Source organism: Copadichromis virginalis, linkage group LG7, assembly GCF_057382275.1.
Source record: "Copadichromis virginalis isolate Kocher_CV1m ecotype Utaka linkage group LG7, C_Virginalis_male_GT1.1, whole genome shotgun sequence".
Lineage (NCBI taxonomy): Eukaryota > Metazoa > Chordata > Actinopteri > Cichliformes > Cichlidae > Copadichromis > Copadichromis virginalis.
In genome coordinates, this window is record NC_140624.1 from 56993181 (window position 1) to 57008508 (window position 15328).

Sequence of the window (15328 nt, forward strand, 5' to 3'; positions counted from 1 at the left end):
TGGAGGAACACCAGAGTAATTGCTTAAAGGAGCTTGCTTCTTTGACATCTTTAAGAGTTCTAAACAAATGTCTGTCCTCCTCCAGAAAATCTTATGTACGCAAACGCGTGTTGCAACTTCTTATCTGGTGCGCGTCTTTTATTTTGACAGCGAATGTGCACCTGCGGACCACTTACGTGCACCCCTGGTCATAACAATTAAAACCGCTCCTGGACCACCAGCGCACTTGACTCATCACATTGTTGTCTAACACTTTCAAGGAAAAAGACTAGGAAAACACTAGTGTAGTATACAATGATTTACATACAACATATTCAGATAAAAACCCATGGCCACAGCTTGTGTGTTTTCGCTTTTCTCTATAACGTAGGTTTGATGAAGGCATATCTAAGAGAGAGAAGAAGGCAACCCCGCGTCTCTTCTGTGACATCTGTGACTGCTTTGACCTCCACGACACAGAGGACTGCCCCACTCAGGCTCAGAGCCCCGACTCTGTACCTCACACCACCTACCATGGCAACCCTGCCGTTGAAAGGCCCTACTGTGATATCTGCGAGGCCTTCGGACATGCCACAGAGTCCTGCAATGATGATCAGACCTTCTAGAGGCTCCAGGTGTTTTATTCTCCTTCCCCTTCCTTTTGCTTCCTCGCCTTAAAAAGTTCAGTTACCACCGTTTCCTCTCCTGTTCTTTTTTCCCCACAGTCCAACCCAACATGTCTGAATATAGCCGCTGCAAATTTTTCCATAATGTATTTTTATACCGTATTTATGCATATCAGAAGTAGCCACTGTCCTGGTCTGAATCCTTTACTCTGCAGCTCCATTCTGTGTCATGAAGAATGCTCGTCCAAATACTGTATGCTGCTTTGGTGCAATATTGATGTTAATAACAAAAGGAATCCGTCCTCTGCACTTGTCATTTTTAATGTTTGTTTTGCATTTCAGTTTCTCTAAAATAACTTCGGCTGAATTTGTTGATGGTCAGCAAAGGGAAGCACAGTTGAATGAAGGGAAGATGAAGCACCTCTCCACTCTGTTTCACATAGCTCAGTGTGATGCTAGAAACCAATCACACTGATGCTGCCATAACTTTTTTTTATGTTTTAATGCAATATTTTGTGAAGCCCTTTTAATAAAAAAGGGAAAAATATTTTTGGGAAAAAGTAATTATAATAATAAAACTGAAAAAGTTGTAATGTTTTGGTGGACATATAGGTGAAACAAGAAAAAAAAAATCCATGCACATCCTCACCACTATATGGGGCAGGTGCTGAAGAAATGCATAAATACAAAAAACGAATTAACAGCTGGCATACTGCAGAATGCCAGCTTTATTTATTTATTGCATATTAATAGTGTGTAGCATACATGCTCTTCATCACACAGTGAAACAGTTCAGTGCCATCTTAAATCACCTGTGATTATACTGCCATCAGGTTACTTTGCCATCAGCAAGTATAAGCAAACTTTTAACGGGGCTCTCTTCATAATTAGATCCAATAAATATGATTAATATTAAATGGCCCAAAGCTCAAAGCACAACAACACATGAATCCTTGAAGAATACACAGATTTCAAAATGATCTAACATGGTAATGCAAGGAATTGTGAAAAAGTAAGAATGTCCATTTCTGAAGTGTGTATGAGCTGGATTCATTTTTTTTCTTTTTTTCAATATTAAATCTTTGCCGTTAAGTTGCATATCATTCCTACTTTGACAAGGAAAAGCAGACAAATTTTCCTCAACACTTTGTTTCAAGTGCATATATTAAAATAGACATTTGGAATATTATTACTAAATTCTTATAATGGTAATTATCATAGTTAGTATTCTAAAAATACTGCATCACTGTAAAAAAATTTTGTTCTCAGAATATTACAACTTTTTCAATAAATCATTTGGCTTTATTATTTAAAATGTTATACAGACATTTTTAATGAGGGGATTTCTTTTTTCTTAAATAATTTATTTTCATAATATTGCGTGTATTTTCAAAATGTTACGGCACGTTGTTTTCTTAGACTGTTGCATTTACTTTAGCAAATTAATATTATATTATAATAGTAAGATATTTTTTCTTAACTTTATTCTCATATTCTCACACGACCCCTTATTCTCAAAACATGATCACTTTATCATAAAATATTATGATAAAAGTGATCATAAAATAATATTATTTCTTGTAATATTTCATATTTTTTCTTAAATTTGTCACAGATTTCCAATTAAAATAGTTCAGTTTAATATTTAAAATAATTTTGACTTAATTTGTTTAAACAGATTTAGCAACCTAAGTTCTAGTAGTAACCTAAATGCTGACAATGTAAATATTTTCTGATATGGATATAGTTCAATCTTGACCTTGGAAATGGTACTTTCCAAAAAATAATAATTTCAGGCCCTTTTTTCAAAGCATGGGTTTACCTTCACACGTACTTTTTTCAGTATAAAGTTTCATTGCTTAACTAAATAACACAATTCTGTCTGTTTAGTAACTGCTGAGCTTTTCATTATAATCTCACATTGTTCTTATTTCTAAGAGATTTTTAAGGACCATTTCCTGAGATGCCTAAAAGTTTACAATTTAAAAGTTGCCTGCAATATTGTGACGAATGGGGAACTTAATCAAAAGCTACTAAACAGATCTCATGGTTGGGTTTCAACAGCTTTTTCAACATCAGGAATAAACACATTTTCCTGTTTAGTCTCCCACAGGTTGATATGTTTCAAACGATGCAGTAGAAAGTTACTGAAGGTTAATAATGAAGTTGCATTTTGTTATTTATTGTATGATCTTTTATTAGCCAGTGACACCCTTAAGGGAAAATAAGCTAGCACTGATTGAAGGTGTATAGTCAGTGCTAGGACTACTGTAGTATAGGTGGGCTTTTGAAATGCATCTGCCTAATGTTACAGGAAACTGCCCAAATGAAACTCCAGAAGCCTCTACTAACTTTGATAGCTTTGCACTATCCACTTTAAAGATTCAATAAATGTACGTTTTCTTCTCAAAGTATTTAAAAGCTATTTTTTCAAGGAGGACGGTGCCGATCATTGAGCACTAACTTTCATGCCGACCTCTTTAAAGGTATTTTTTGCAATCTTCCTCTCCGGCATTTAAGGAAAACTTGCAGCGCCAAGGTGCAGGGTTTGATCAGCAGGTGTGTTGAAAATAAGAATGTGCTCGTAGTTATTTGCTTGGTTAAATGTAGGTTACACTGGGTACCCCTACAAATAGCATTTTTAAGCAGGGGACCAGGGATTTGAGTCTGCTTTCCTGTCTATTCTCTATACTGTACTAATAGGCTGAAAATGCCCAAAATAGAGTTGTACGTTACACTGACTTGCTACACCACCTTGTTGTGGAAATTGGTATTACACATAGTGTAGTCCAGCCCTGCTTAAACTTTAGTTCTCTCTTTTTCTCTATTTCGTGAAGAATGATTTCAAAAAAGGAATTTGCAACAAGTACCTTTAAAGCAAAAGTTTGACATTTTAGTAATTCTGCTTTTTCGCTTTGAGAGTTTAATGACACTGACTACTAAAGTCTATTCCAGTTGTATTGTGACTGTTAAAAGTCACAATACAACTGGACTTTACTTTGTCAAATGAACATACATCATTATTTAAAGTTACCTTATGAAAGCCACCTTATTATACACTAAAAACATTTACTGTGAACATAGTTACCACACAGCATGTGTAACTCCTGTATAACCGGGTTTCTTACAAAATAATGATAACCTCAAAATACATCATTAAAGCACACGTTAGCACATATATAGAAATTAAAGGTAATCCTAACATCTGGTGGATTTTGTAATTATAAGCACAATAAACAAAGAAACAGCAGTGATATGGTACTGAATGGATTTCAATGGATTTCTAAAGTGCAGTCAGCTTAAAGCTACACCAGGTTAGCTTAGCACATATTGAAGAAATATTGGGAAGCATTATAAATAATGTGTTGAAAATAAAACAAATTGCCTTTTTTTTTTCTTTTTCTTTTTTTTTTTTTTTTTACATTTTTGTACTATTTAAAGCAACATGATCATATAACTGTTTGTGAGCTTTAGAGGTGCTACTACAAGAATATTAGCTGTCAGAAAGCGACTAAGTGAATTACCTTAATTGCCAAACTATTTCTTTAAATTAACCCTGTATAGCAGTTTTTATTTGATATATCTTATACTAAAGCACAATTTTGGATCATATTGAATCTTCCAGTGTAACAGTGTATAATACATGACTAACCACTGACCCTAGTTTTTGTAAATACTAATCAGAAGTTTCCTTCTGCTAAATGTGTACAAAGTGCCATGGAACAAAAAGATAGCTTTTATGTGTACATCTTATTTTTTTGCCCTGTTGACAAGGCTGACATTCTATAAGGAGGTTTTCACTCAAGGGGAAAATTATTTGTATAGACTTTAAAACATTGTTATAAGTGATGCGTCTAATTATTGGTGTAATGTTTTATATGTAACAATTTCAGGCACCATCTATAAATGGTTTCAAACCATTTTACAGATGTTAATGTGGTGGAAAATGTCACTGTTTTCTATGTGCTGTATACTCCTGAACAGAACAATACAAATGCTAAGAAAAGAAAAGCTGCTCTCGTCCTTTCTTTCCTCTTTACCGGTCAGCCACTGCTCGTCCCAGATGCACTTTTTTCACATTTCAATAGTTGTCTGACAAGAAAAATAAGGAAAGTATATACATAAAAACATCTCCATTGTGAAATTGATATACTTATTTTCCTGTTGTTTTGGTTACATTAATAGAAATATAAATCAACCAGGGCTTCAGTACCTCAGATATTGTGGGAGTGCATGAAAAAAGGAGAAATTTGGAACTTGGCAGTGTAATTCACACATGAAAAAGACGTGGCAATCATGTAAAGTAAAACCGCTAAAACCACTCTAAAACGTGCATGTAACTTTTGGCTAAAAGAAATTCAGGCAGTGTGTACGTGCATTAAACCTACATTCTATCTGAAGACCACCAGATGGTGGTAATTGTGGTTGCATAAATGTTTTGCTAACGGCTGAAGTTTGGTTTTTCTCTTTCTTGTTTGATAACCCAGTTTTGCTTTCTTGATTATAGATATGACTCAGTCTTCATTAGCAGTCAACTTAATAAAATTAATTAGCTGTACTGTAAGAGTTGAGCACTGTTCTGTAAGAACTGAATGGACTAAAGCATTTGTCAAAGTGGCATCTAAGCCTCCACTATTTTTTTTAATTATTCAGGTAACTTAATGATTACATTAAGTAGAAGTAAAAATTGTGAATGGAAAACTGTTCATTTGAGGCTTCCAAGGGCCCCTCCTGGTATTGGGGCCTTGGGCAGTCAGTCCTACTATTAATATTTTCATATCTTTGTTCCACTGTAACAAAGGTATGAAAAAAAAGTGTGTCTGAATATGTAGCTTTCACATACTGGCAAAAGCAAGCTGAAACAAGCCACTCAAAAGCAAAAAGCATACTTTGATAAGGCTGCTATTTCAGATGTCCTCATGATTCGTGCCCTTTTTCTTCTCAACAAACACTGAACATCAACACCCAGAAAATTTTGTGACTTTTATTAAGAAAACAAAACCATTGGACATGATAAAAACCAAGCACTACTGATGGAATAAATAAGTCAAACCAAACCATAAATCTGTACAAGATCTAAAGAAAAACAATATGGTCCCAAGAAAAAAAAAAACCCCAAAACATACAAGATCTTATATCTCACAGCTCTTTTTTTCCATTTTTCTTTTTTTACAGTTATGAGCAAACTATAAGCAATTGGCTCGATCAGATGAAAGCTACAACATAAGTGAGATTTTTTTTCTTAAACTGAGTGTACATAATGCTGTTTATAACTGTTAATGTCAATACAATAGCATTTTAAGTTCCAGCGCTGCTGGACTGGGAATGAGGTATATGCTAATCCGTCCTCTATACCAAGACATTTTTTTTTTAAATTTCTTTTCTCTCCATCCATGTGAATGCTGATTTGCTGAAATCTGATCAAGTAATTCTGCATCATAAAGCCCCTGTTATGTTATGAAATCATTGATTTGTGGTGAGTCAATTCATTTCAATCCAAATTGACAAGGAAATCTCAATTAATGAAAGTAAATCTTAGATGTGTGAGGTTGTACATTAGAGGTCACAGGCCTGAATCCACACAACAAAGTTCAAGTAAATTGCACAACTTTGCACAAAACCAAGAGCTTGATGCCACATGTGTATGGATTCAGCCAACAGACAGCACCTTGAAGGAGGATTAGAACCAATGTTTGAGCTAAAAGACTTTAGTAGGTCATAGAGAAGTAGTGATACACAGAAGACTTACACAGAGGAGAAGTGATTAAATGGTGGAGCAGGTGGGAAAACCGGTCCAGGAAATTGGTCAATTTCTACTTAAAGGTGCTAAAAGAAAAACAAACAAACACCTGAAGTAGACAAAGACCAACAACTGGTGTTCTGACTGAAGTTTACAAATTGCAACATTTTCACAAGACAAAACTAAATTAACTTCTGGGTAGTGTTCAAATTCCAGTCTCCAACTGTGTAAAGGAATAACACGCCAATTTGCTTCCTTGCAGAGAGTTTTATGATAATGCGATATAACGCGATTACATGGCAGGAGACAGTTAGACACTTTCTTATGTGCCAAGAAGTAATGAGGGACTTCGTCTCTTTCTTCGTCTCATTCTAGTATAAAAGTAAAAATAATAATTGTAAATAAATAATAAATAGCATGTTAACATGTAAGCTAGTTTCACCTACTAACATCTCCAAAGCTTTTGGACAAAAACAACAACAAAAAAAAAAAACAAATCTAAAACTTAAGTCGTGTCATTCACAGGGAGTTATGCGCCAGACTGTCTTTGACAGAAGCTGTGACCCCCTAGAGAAAAATTCACAAAAGTAAAATAACCAAAATCAAATACTATTTCTGCTAGGCTAGCTTCTCCCTCTGCCACTTCCTGTCCCGTCCTACTTTGGGCGACACCCATCAAGGAAATTTAACCTGGTGGATTTGTGTGTTGCTGCAACATTACAGGTGTTCCTAGTTCTTATTTGACTGATTTTAGACCAACCCAGGCCAGCCATTTCCCTTTTCCAGCTTTTATACCAAGCTAAGCTAACTAATGCCTGGCTGTGACAATGCCATATTTTTTGTTTGACTCTCTGCAAGAAAGCAAATATTTCCCAAAATGTTCATCTATTCTTTTTAAATGAAAAACAGTTGTAGGTAAAAAATAAATATCGGCTAAAACTATTTAGTGATAATTGTAAGGCAAAAAACAAAACAAAACATGGCACCAAAATTGTAATTCAAAACCTGCTTGACCTAAAACGTGTATTTAATCATAGCAACTCAAGGCACACCTCCAGGACCTACGCTAGCTATGCCTGTTTTTACTACTTAACCAAGAGTGTATCTCAACCAGTACCGTTGTCATATTCTTCCTCTACGAACCATAAACAAACTCTCTTTGAAAGCAAAAAAAACAAAAACATATGTCAATGGTGAACTTTTCATGGATAGAGAAAAAAGACATCCACTACAGCAGCAAATCTATCTGTGATCGATTGTGACATACCATAACAGTGCATTGACCCTCCTGAGAAAAAAACCCTAAACACTTCCTAAACAAATATAGAACATTAGTCTAACAGGAGGCGCATCGGGAGGATTGAAGTGACGTGGTCCTAGGGTGGAGGTTCCCCCCGCAGCCGCTGATCTGAGACCAGGCTAGCCTCTTCAGTTATCCTGAGCTAAACCCTTAGCAGTGAAACGTTTAAAAAATGGTCTCAGAGCAGTGTCTGCGATTGACCTCATCCTAATCCCAGTGTTAACTCTTTTAGTCACAGAAGCAGGTCAGTGTTTGTCATCTGGCCTGGTGGTGGCTTGGCTGACAGCGCTGCCCCTGTTCACAGAGGGGGTTGCAGCCCAGGTTCGGCGTGTCTCTTGGCATTAGTGAAAAGTGTGGAGGACTGGAAGGAAGCACGGAGGGGGACCAGTGAACAGAGGTAATATCCATTCTCCCTCTGTGACAGGGGAGTGTCAGGGGCAAAGATGACAAACTGGAGGGGAAGCAGCCATTAGGGTGAAAGTGAGAGAGGAAGGGTGGGAGACGTCCATTATCCCTTTTAGTTTAGGTAGAGAGGAGAAGGTGAGGGAAGAAAAACAGGAGTGAGAGGAGAGCCAGTATGTCCATTAGCCCTAAATTATCTAGAGTTAATGGAGGAAGGACAAAGGGAAAGAGACAGGAGGCTGGAGAAGAGTAATGACTCAGCCCCAAACATTTAACTCTCCTCAAAGTCCTGAGATGAGGACTCCAGTTTGCTTTTCTTGCTGGGCGGGGCTTCATCCTCTAGGTCCTACAGGCAAGAAGAAAAGAAAATATTGAGGATTTTTCTGGACTAATAAATAGTAATATGATAGACTGTATATAAAGGATATCTTCTGGGTCTGAGAAGCGAAGTAAAGTGGATGTACTTTCTTCTTCTTTCAGCTGCTCCCTCTAGGGGTTACAACAGCAGATCATATGACACCGATTCAAATTTTATAGACAGATGTGTTCATACCTGAGTGGCTTTGCTGTCTGAAGAGTCCTTCTCCCCTGAGGACAGGCTGTCTCTCTTGGCACTTTGTGCTCTCTCTGAGGTCTCTGATGAAGGGATGCTCTTACCTGGAGATTGTTAAGACAATGATAGATCAGCACAAGAGCACACATACCTGTTGAATTGTCTTATACTTTATACTTTAATGACAGTGTGGTCACAGAGATGAACTGCCAAAAACACCCTCAAATTTATCTACAGTTTTCACTTTTGGAGTTACACCAATTCTTTTCAGTGTGTTTGGCATTTTTTCTTGGAGCTTATTTATGATCAATTCAGAAACAATTGGTTTGATTAATGTTATGGTTGCAAGACTATAGACGCACACTGACACACTCATTGGCCTGTTTACCTCATTCTAGGATTTATTTCTTGTAATGTTTTTACTTCTGTGGTCCATAATTGAATGGTGAATGTATTACACTATTCTTTGAAAAGTATAACATGTTTAATCTTTGCTTATTGTGCACTCAGTTCAAATTCGTGGTGCAATATTTCCAGGTTCAATCCCCCACAAGACTGCTGCTGTGAGGAGTACATTGAGATATGCAAAAATATAATATGTAAGTTAGAATGTGAATGTATGAGAGGGGGTTTTGGCATTAAGATGAATTGAGGGTGGCGGTAAAAGATGGTTGACGGTTAAAGTCCCGGGGGGAACAGCACGGCAGCTGCACTGTGTCTGTGGTCCCCGTATGAGGGTTTGACTATGTAGAAGCAGTCATTTTAATCTTCTCACAGTGTGATGCTATTTGTTCTGAGGATAAAAACAAAAACAGGAAGGGGCTCCTCACCCATCTGACAATGCAACTCCACCACCTGCTAGAGGAGCTTTGGATAAGACTGTCATTTAAAGTATGTGTGTCTGTCTGTTTATTTGGAAGTGTGTTTGCAAGTGCCTAACCCCTCTTGCTGTCTGGGCTCTGGTCAGTCTTGGCTTCACCATTGTCACGGTGTGATGTGGAGGTGGGCTCTGGGGCAGGGCTGGTGCTACAACTGTTTTCCTGTTTCACTGGGGACGAGTCAGCGATGGAGCTCTGGTTGCTGTTGTCATCTAGCAAAGACACAAATTGAAAGTATTGCACAGTCACTTTAAAGGCAAACAGATTTTGGTTTGCAGCATTAAGTGTCATGCTCATATTTTTTTTTATAAATACTTGATTCATAATCAAAAAAAATTAAATGAATGACTCCAAAGAGTATTAAAGGGTCTACGCTGTCAATTTTCACGCCATGATAATGCAACAGAAGAAAAAACAATATGCAAAGGAAAAACAGGGAACTTTAAAAAGGCAAGAAAAAAAATCCATCCATTCTCTTCCGCTTATCATTATCAGGGTGTAATCTCTGTGATAAAATCTAGCTAATTATTGTGTCATAGCACCACTGCTGTCTTTGGAAAAAAAAAACCATAAAACTATTAAAAACACATCAATGAGCCACACAGACACACTGGGTGACATGCTTCTTCATTAGCATGAACACACACACTGTAGGTTTTGCAGGGAATGCTCACTGCAAAAACAAATCAACTTAATGTGTTACTCAAAAGTAGTCACTAACAAATCCACCATTTCCTCCAGTTTAGAAACCTTTGATTAAAAAAAAAGCACAGGGCCTGCCTGGTTTTCTTTTTGTTTTCTGTTTTTTTGCCTTGAGATGATAGGTGGCGTGTTCAGACCAAAGACTGGATAAAGGTTTGCCTGTTGTTACTCACGCAAGTATGGTTACTGGAATGTTTCAGCCAATGGAAGAACTTCCTTCCAAAAATGCCTGGAATACATTATCTCACTTTCCCAAGCTTGCCTGGAAGTCCTACAGCTTCACTTACTTTTCTCCTTTTTTTTGCCATTTTCTGTAAAGTGAAGCTGTATCATACAACTATAAATACATTTTATATTTTGGATTGTAGTGGCTGTGGGGAGACTCCACAGTTTATGACAGAATATCAGATGATAGGCTTTTGGAGCATGGCATAAACACCCACCATGCATGTCCATCATTCCTGGAGAAGAGCTGTTCTCTGGAGTCGTCACTTCTGAGCCATATTTCTCGTCTTTGCCCTTCTTCTTGTTCTTGTTCTTCTGAAGCAGGAGAATACGCGCAATGTTAGTTAGTAAAACTGGTTCCAACATGCAATAAAGTGACAGGAAGATGAACAAACACAGCCCGGAGCTTGGATAAATCAGTATACAGCTTTTGATGATTTTGATGATGGTGGTGGTGATGATAATGAACTCACATCATCTGATTTGGGCTCTGTAACTGGCACCCACTTGTAGATGCGAAGGGACGTGTCTCCAACAGTCACCCATTTCTTCTCCCTGTAAGGCACAGAAAAACCAAACTGACTCAAGGGCTCTGGGCCAGTGTGAAAGCAGTGTAGATATAACTGTAGCCACTCTATAAATGATGCTATAGGAATGTAAAATACAATTAAAAAAAAAAAAAAATATTGGATTAGTATAGCAGTTATGTTCTTAGAGTACAGAGTGTACCAACTGTTGTTGGTAAGGTACCACTGTTTCAATTAAGTAAAAATGATCCTTGGGCGATCGTGGCTCAAGAGTTGGGAGTTCGCCTTGTAATCGGAAGGTTGCCGGTTCGAGCCCCGGCTTGGACAGTCTCGGTCGTTGTGTCCTTGGGCAAGACACTTCACCCGTTGCCTACTGGTGGTGGTCAGAGGGCCCGGTGGCGCCAGTGTCCAGCAGCCTCGCCTCTGTCAGTGCGCCCCAGGGTGGCTGTGGCTACAATGTAGCTTGCTATCGCCAGTGTGTGAATGTGTGTGTGAATGGGTGGATGACTGGATATGTAAAGCGCTTTGGGGTCCTTAGGGACTAGTAAAAGCGCTATATAAATACAGGCCATTTACCATTCTCCAGTGAATATTTGAATGTCTTAAACATTTCTGATAGTAACCTGAAGCTACAAAATAAGAAATCCTATGTTACCTGACATTTTGAACACCAAAGGTTAAAGCTTGCGATTGGTTTGCTTAGTCACTCGTATGCTGAACACTCGTATTCTCAGTTACTCATTTCTCTGGTCTTTAAAATGCAAAGGGGTAAAAAAGAAATAAATAATAATCACAACCTTGTTTTTTTACTGCCTTTTATCAGCTCACATTACTCGCTGTAACTTTCAGCCTCTCAGATCAGATACTTTGCCAGTATTCTCCTCCTCATACTATTGAAATTAATACTTTGGGATTGTTGATCTGACAAAACAAGCGATGAAGCAATAAGTTAGGCTCTAAAAATAGGCACAGAAAAGTACTATAAATAAGAGTTGTGAAGTTGATACCAGGATTATTGGTGCCTTTTAAAAATGGCTTTGAAAATGAATGAAACAGTAAATTAGTTCATTATTATTTTAATTAATGCTGAGAAACTTTACATTTTAGTTGTAGTTTTGAGGGGGGGGGGGGGGGGGATGAAAAGAAAGAAAAAAACTCTCAAAAAACTCTAAGAGATTTAAGACCAATTCACAACATCAGTCACCTAAGGCACTTTGTACTGTATAGTAAAGATGCTACAATATTAGAAACTCCAACAATCAGACAATCGCTTATGAACAAACACTTGGTTACAGTAGAAGGAAAAACTCTCTTAATAGGAAGAAACCTCCAGCAGTGCCAGGCTCAGGGAGGGACGGCCGTCCGCCTTGACCGCTTGGGGTTGAAAGTGAAGAGCATAGAGAGAGAGAGATGACAAAAGACATACTATGGGAGAAAGAACCAGAGTTGAATATTCCCTAATGACTGAATACAGTCGGGCTGTATAAACACACAGAAAGTAAAAAGAGACGAATGTTGAAGAAACACTCAGTGCATCACGGGAAGCCCCCAGCAGCCTAAGCCAACTGCAGCATAACTAAGGGATGGTTCAGGGTCACCTGATCCAGTCCTAAATAGAAATTTTAAAGAAAAAAGAAAGGTTTTGAACTTTAAAATCTTAAAAGGAGAGAGAACTTATGGAAACTGAAGCCTCTGAATTCTACTGTCTAAAATTCTAGGAACCACAAATAAACCAGCAGCCTGAGAATGAAGTGCTCTGGTAGGATAATAAGGTTCAGGGAGGTCTTTCAGAAATGACCGAGCCTGAATATCTTCTGTGTGGGGAGAACGATTTTCAGTTCAATTATGAATTTAACAGGGAACTCATATTAGCAATAAGCTAATATGGGAGAAATGTGGTCTGTTGAATCATTTTCTATGGATCCATTACTGATTAATCAATCGAAGGAGAGGTCAGTATTCTCTGTAATCCGACCAGTAACCCAATAATCTTGGGTAATTATAAAGTGAGAGGGGTAAACATCTTACTGGCTCTTCTTTTCCTCTAAACTAACAACCAGTAAGATGTTTTTATTGACTCTTTCAAAAATAACTCAATGCCGATTACTTAAAAATACTTCAATTCTGATTCTTCAGTTTGACCTTCCGATTTTTAACATCTTGTTGTGATTTTAGGTACTGAAACTTAAATTCTGGTCAATTTAAAAGTTGTAAAATTATACCAAAGTGATTATGCCAAAGTGAAGCGCTACAAACACGCGAGGGACACAATTTGGATTTTTTCACAAATGAACATATGTGTGTGTGTGTGTGTGTGTATATATATATATGTGTGTGTGTGTGTGTGTGTGTGTGTGTGTATATATATATATATATATATATATATATATATATATATATATATATCTCAAACCGGTCTGTATTAACTAAAATGAGTTTCCCTGCCCTAAGTCATATTTAAGTTTAATTTCACAATATTAGTTACATCAGGGACATTATTAAACCACGAAAACTCTACGCCGACCTGGGAATTACATATAATGTATGTATATAAATTATTTTTAAAATAAATAAATAAATTTGGCCATTAAGTAAGCTTTCACACCTAAATTGTGTATACTATCATAACAAAAATCGGCGTATCGGAGCCTTCAAATGTGTATAAAAGGCTTTTTTCTTGTGTTAAACGTTAAGACTGAGTCACTACGTGTTCAGCCATGCACTACAGTAGCCTACTTCCCTCTCCCAACCCCCACCGTGCCTCAGTCTCTATCAGACCTAAAGGGCGACTCAAAGCGCTTAATTTAAAACTCCAGACGGACTAAACTGCTCCGACTCAAGAGCGCCGTCGTCAAATTGTTTCCAAGTCCGGACTTATTAGACGTTTCGATCCTAAAAACCGCCGCCTGTGCTACGAGCTCAACAGCGGGCAGCAATGGCTTCATGTGACTGCATCGAAATATGGCTTCTGGGTTCAACCCTTGCCGTTAAAATCAGTGGAAAAATACGCCGGCTACATGTAGTCTAAACGTGCTAGCCCGCCGATGGACGGGGTGGTGCACCACACTAGTGCGCCCCGGTGCACCTGAGCTGCAAGTACATCTGCCGTGAAATCCACTTCAGAAAATGTCCTTTTCTTTCAATTTCATCCCTCGCTCTGTCTCGCTCCTTCCCTCTCCTCCCCCAACAAGCAAGCCTTTCTCGTGATAGATAACGAACCCTGCTTTTTTTTCTACTTTTCCTCTTACCATTTTCGTACTTTCTCAATAGCGGCCATAACCCTCTTGATGTCATCTTTCGCCCTGCTCCGGGTTTCAGCTCGGACCGACCTGCCCGACATTGCCGCGGTGGGTATAATATTTTTAAAGCTCGCCGGCAGCTCAGACACAATGCAAACAGTAGAGCGCACAGAGGAGCCAATTGCGCCTGCGCGGGTTGATAGAGCAGCGAGAGGAGGGGGGGGCGGAAGGCTGCAGCTGCACTCAGAAGAGCCGTCTCCCTGCTGAGCCAGGAGGAGAACAAAGAGGCTGCAAGCTGCCTGATGTTCTCTACTTCACTCCAGCCAGAAAACTTGACGCTAAAACTAGAGAGTGTGCGAGGAAAGGACGAAGAAGATTTCATATTTTTACTCTGTTTGATTCATTATTGTTTTTTAGTACTTTGCATAGACTGGCCTCGAGTAAGAGTATAAATGTCCCCCACGTCTTAACACAAGACTGAAAAACAACAGCAAAATTACACCACTTTCATTCTGGCAGGTTCTGTCCCATGTCTCTATTTGTCACTGTGCATCTCCTTCAAACATCTGACATTTCTTTGGAGTCATTATGTGTCTTTTGGCCTTGTTTTGTATCCGTCAGTCATTTTGAGCATGTCTCAGGAGCTTTGTGTTCTTTTCTGCTTGCCTCATGTTGTCATTTTGTGTCTTCTGTTCTGTCCTTGGTTTCATCTCTTTCTGTCACAGATTTTAAATCTCTTTATAGTTATATTGTGTCTCTGTGGAGTCTATTTGGATTTGTTTTGCATGTCTTTGATGTCACTTAATCATGACATCAACAACCCCTCTCACACACTCTTCACACTCCTGCCATCTGGAAAAAGGTACCGAAGCATTCGGGCACACACATCCAGACTGTGCAACAGCTTTTTTCCACAAGCCATCCGTCTCCTCAGCAAAAAGGGACTGGACTGATAAACGCGCACGCACGCACGCACGCACACACACACACACACACACACACACACACATTATCACTCAGCTTAACTCAACTACCTCAAAACATTGAGACTGGACTGACTAATCAACACAAGCGCAAACACACTGACCTACACCACCAATCTATCGTACACACCAACCTGTAAATGCTCTTTTGCACAATATTATTACTGGACTTTT

The 15328-nt window shown here is 38.4% G+C and overlaps 2 protein-coding genes across 5 annotated transcripts in view; one reads left to right on the forward strand and one right to left on the reverse strand.

The window, feature by feature from the left end:
• clip1b (CAP-GLY domain containing linker protein 1b) overlaps window positions 1–4616 on the forward strand; it is a 49941-nt gene extending 45325 nt beyond the window's left edge. For all 4 annotated transcript variants that reach the window (XM_085464382.1, XM_085464384.1, XM_085464385.1 and 1 more), the window contains one exon: window positions 371–4616. In XM_085464382.1, the coding sequence (XP_085320508.1) occupies window positions 371–605 (235 nt within the window). In that variant the 3' untranslated portion in view covers window positions 606–4616. The remainder of the gene's footprint in view (window positions 1–370) is intronic.
• A 959-nt stretch (window positions 4617–5575) lies between these two features.
• On the reverse strand, window positions 5576–14353 carry bcl7a (BAF chromatin remodeling complex subunit BCL7A). The gene is made up of 6 exons (XM_085464386.1): window positions 14181–14353; window positions 10879–10960; window positions 10624–10720; window positions 9541–9690; window positions 8601–8704; window positions 5576–8393 (listed from the first exon to the last, which is right to left on the reverse strand). The coding sequence occupies exons 1-6, from the start codon at window positions 14270–14272 to the stop codon at window positions 8319–8321; spliced, it is 600 nt and encodes a 199-aa protein (XP_085320512.1). The 5' UTR covers window positions 14273–14353; the 3' UTR covers window positions 5576–8318.
• Between the last annotated feature and the right edge of the window lie 975 nt (window positions 14354–15328).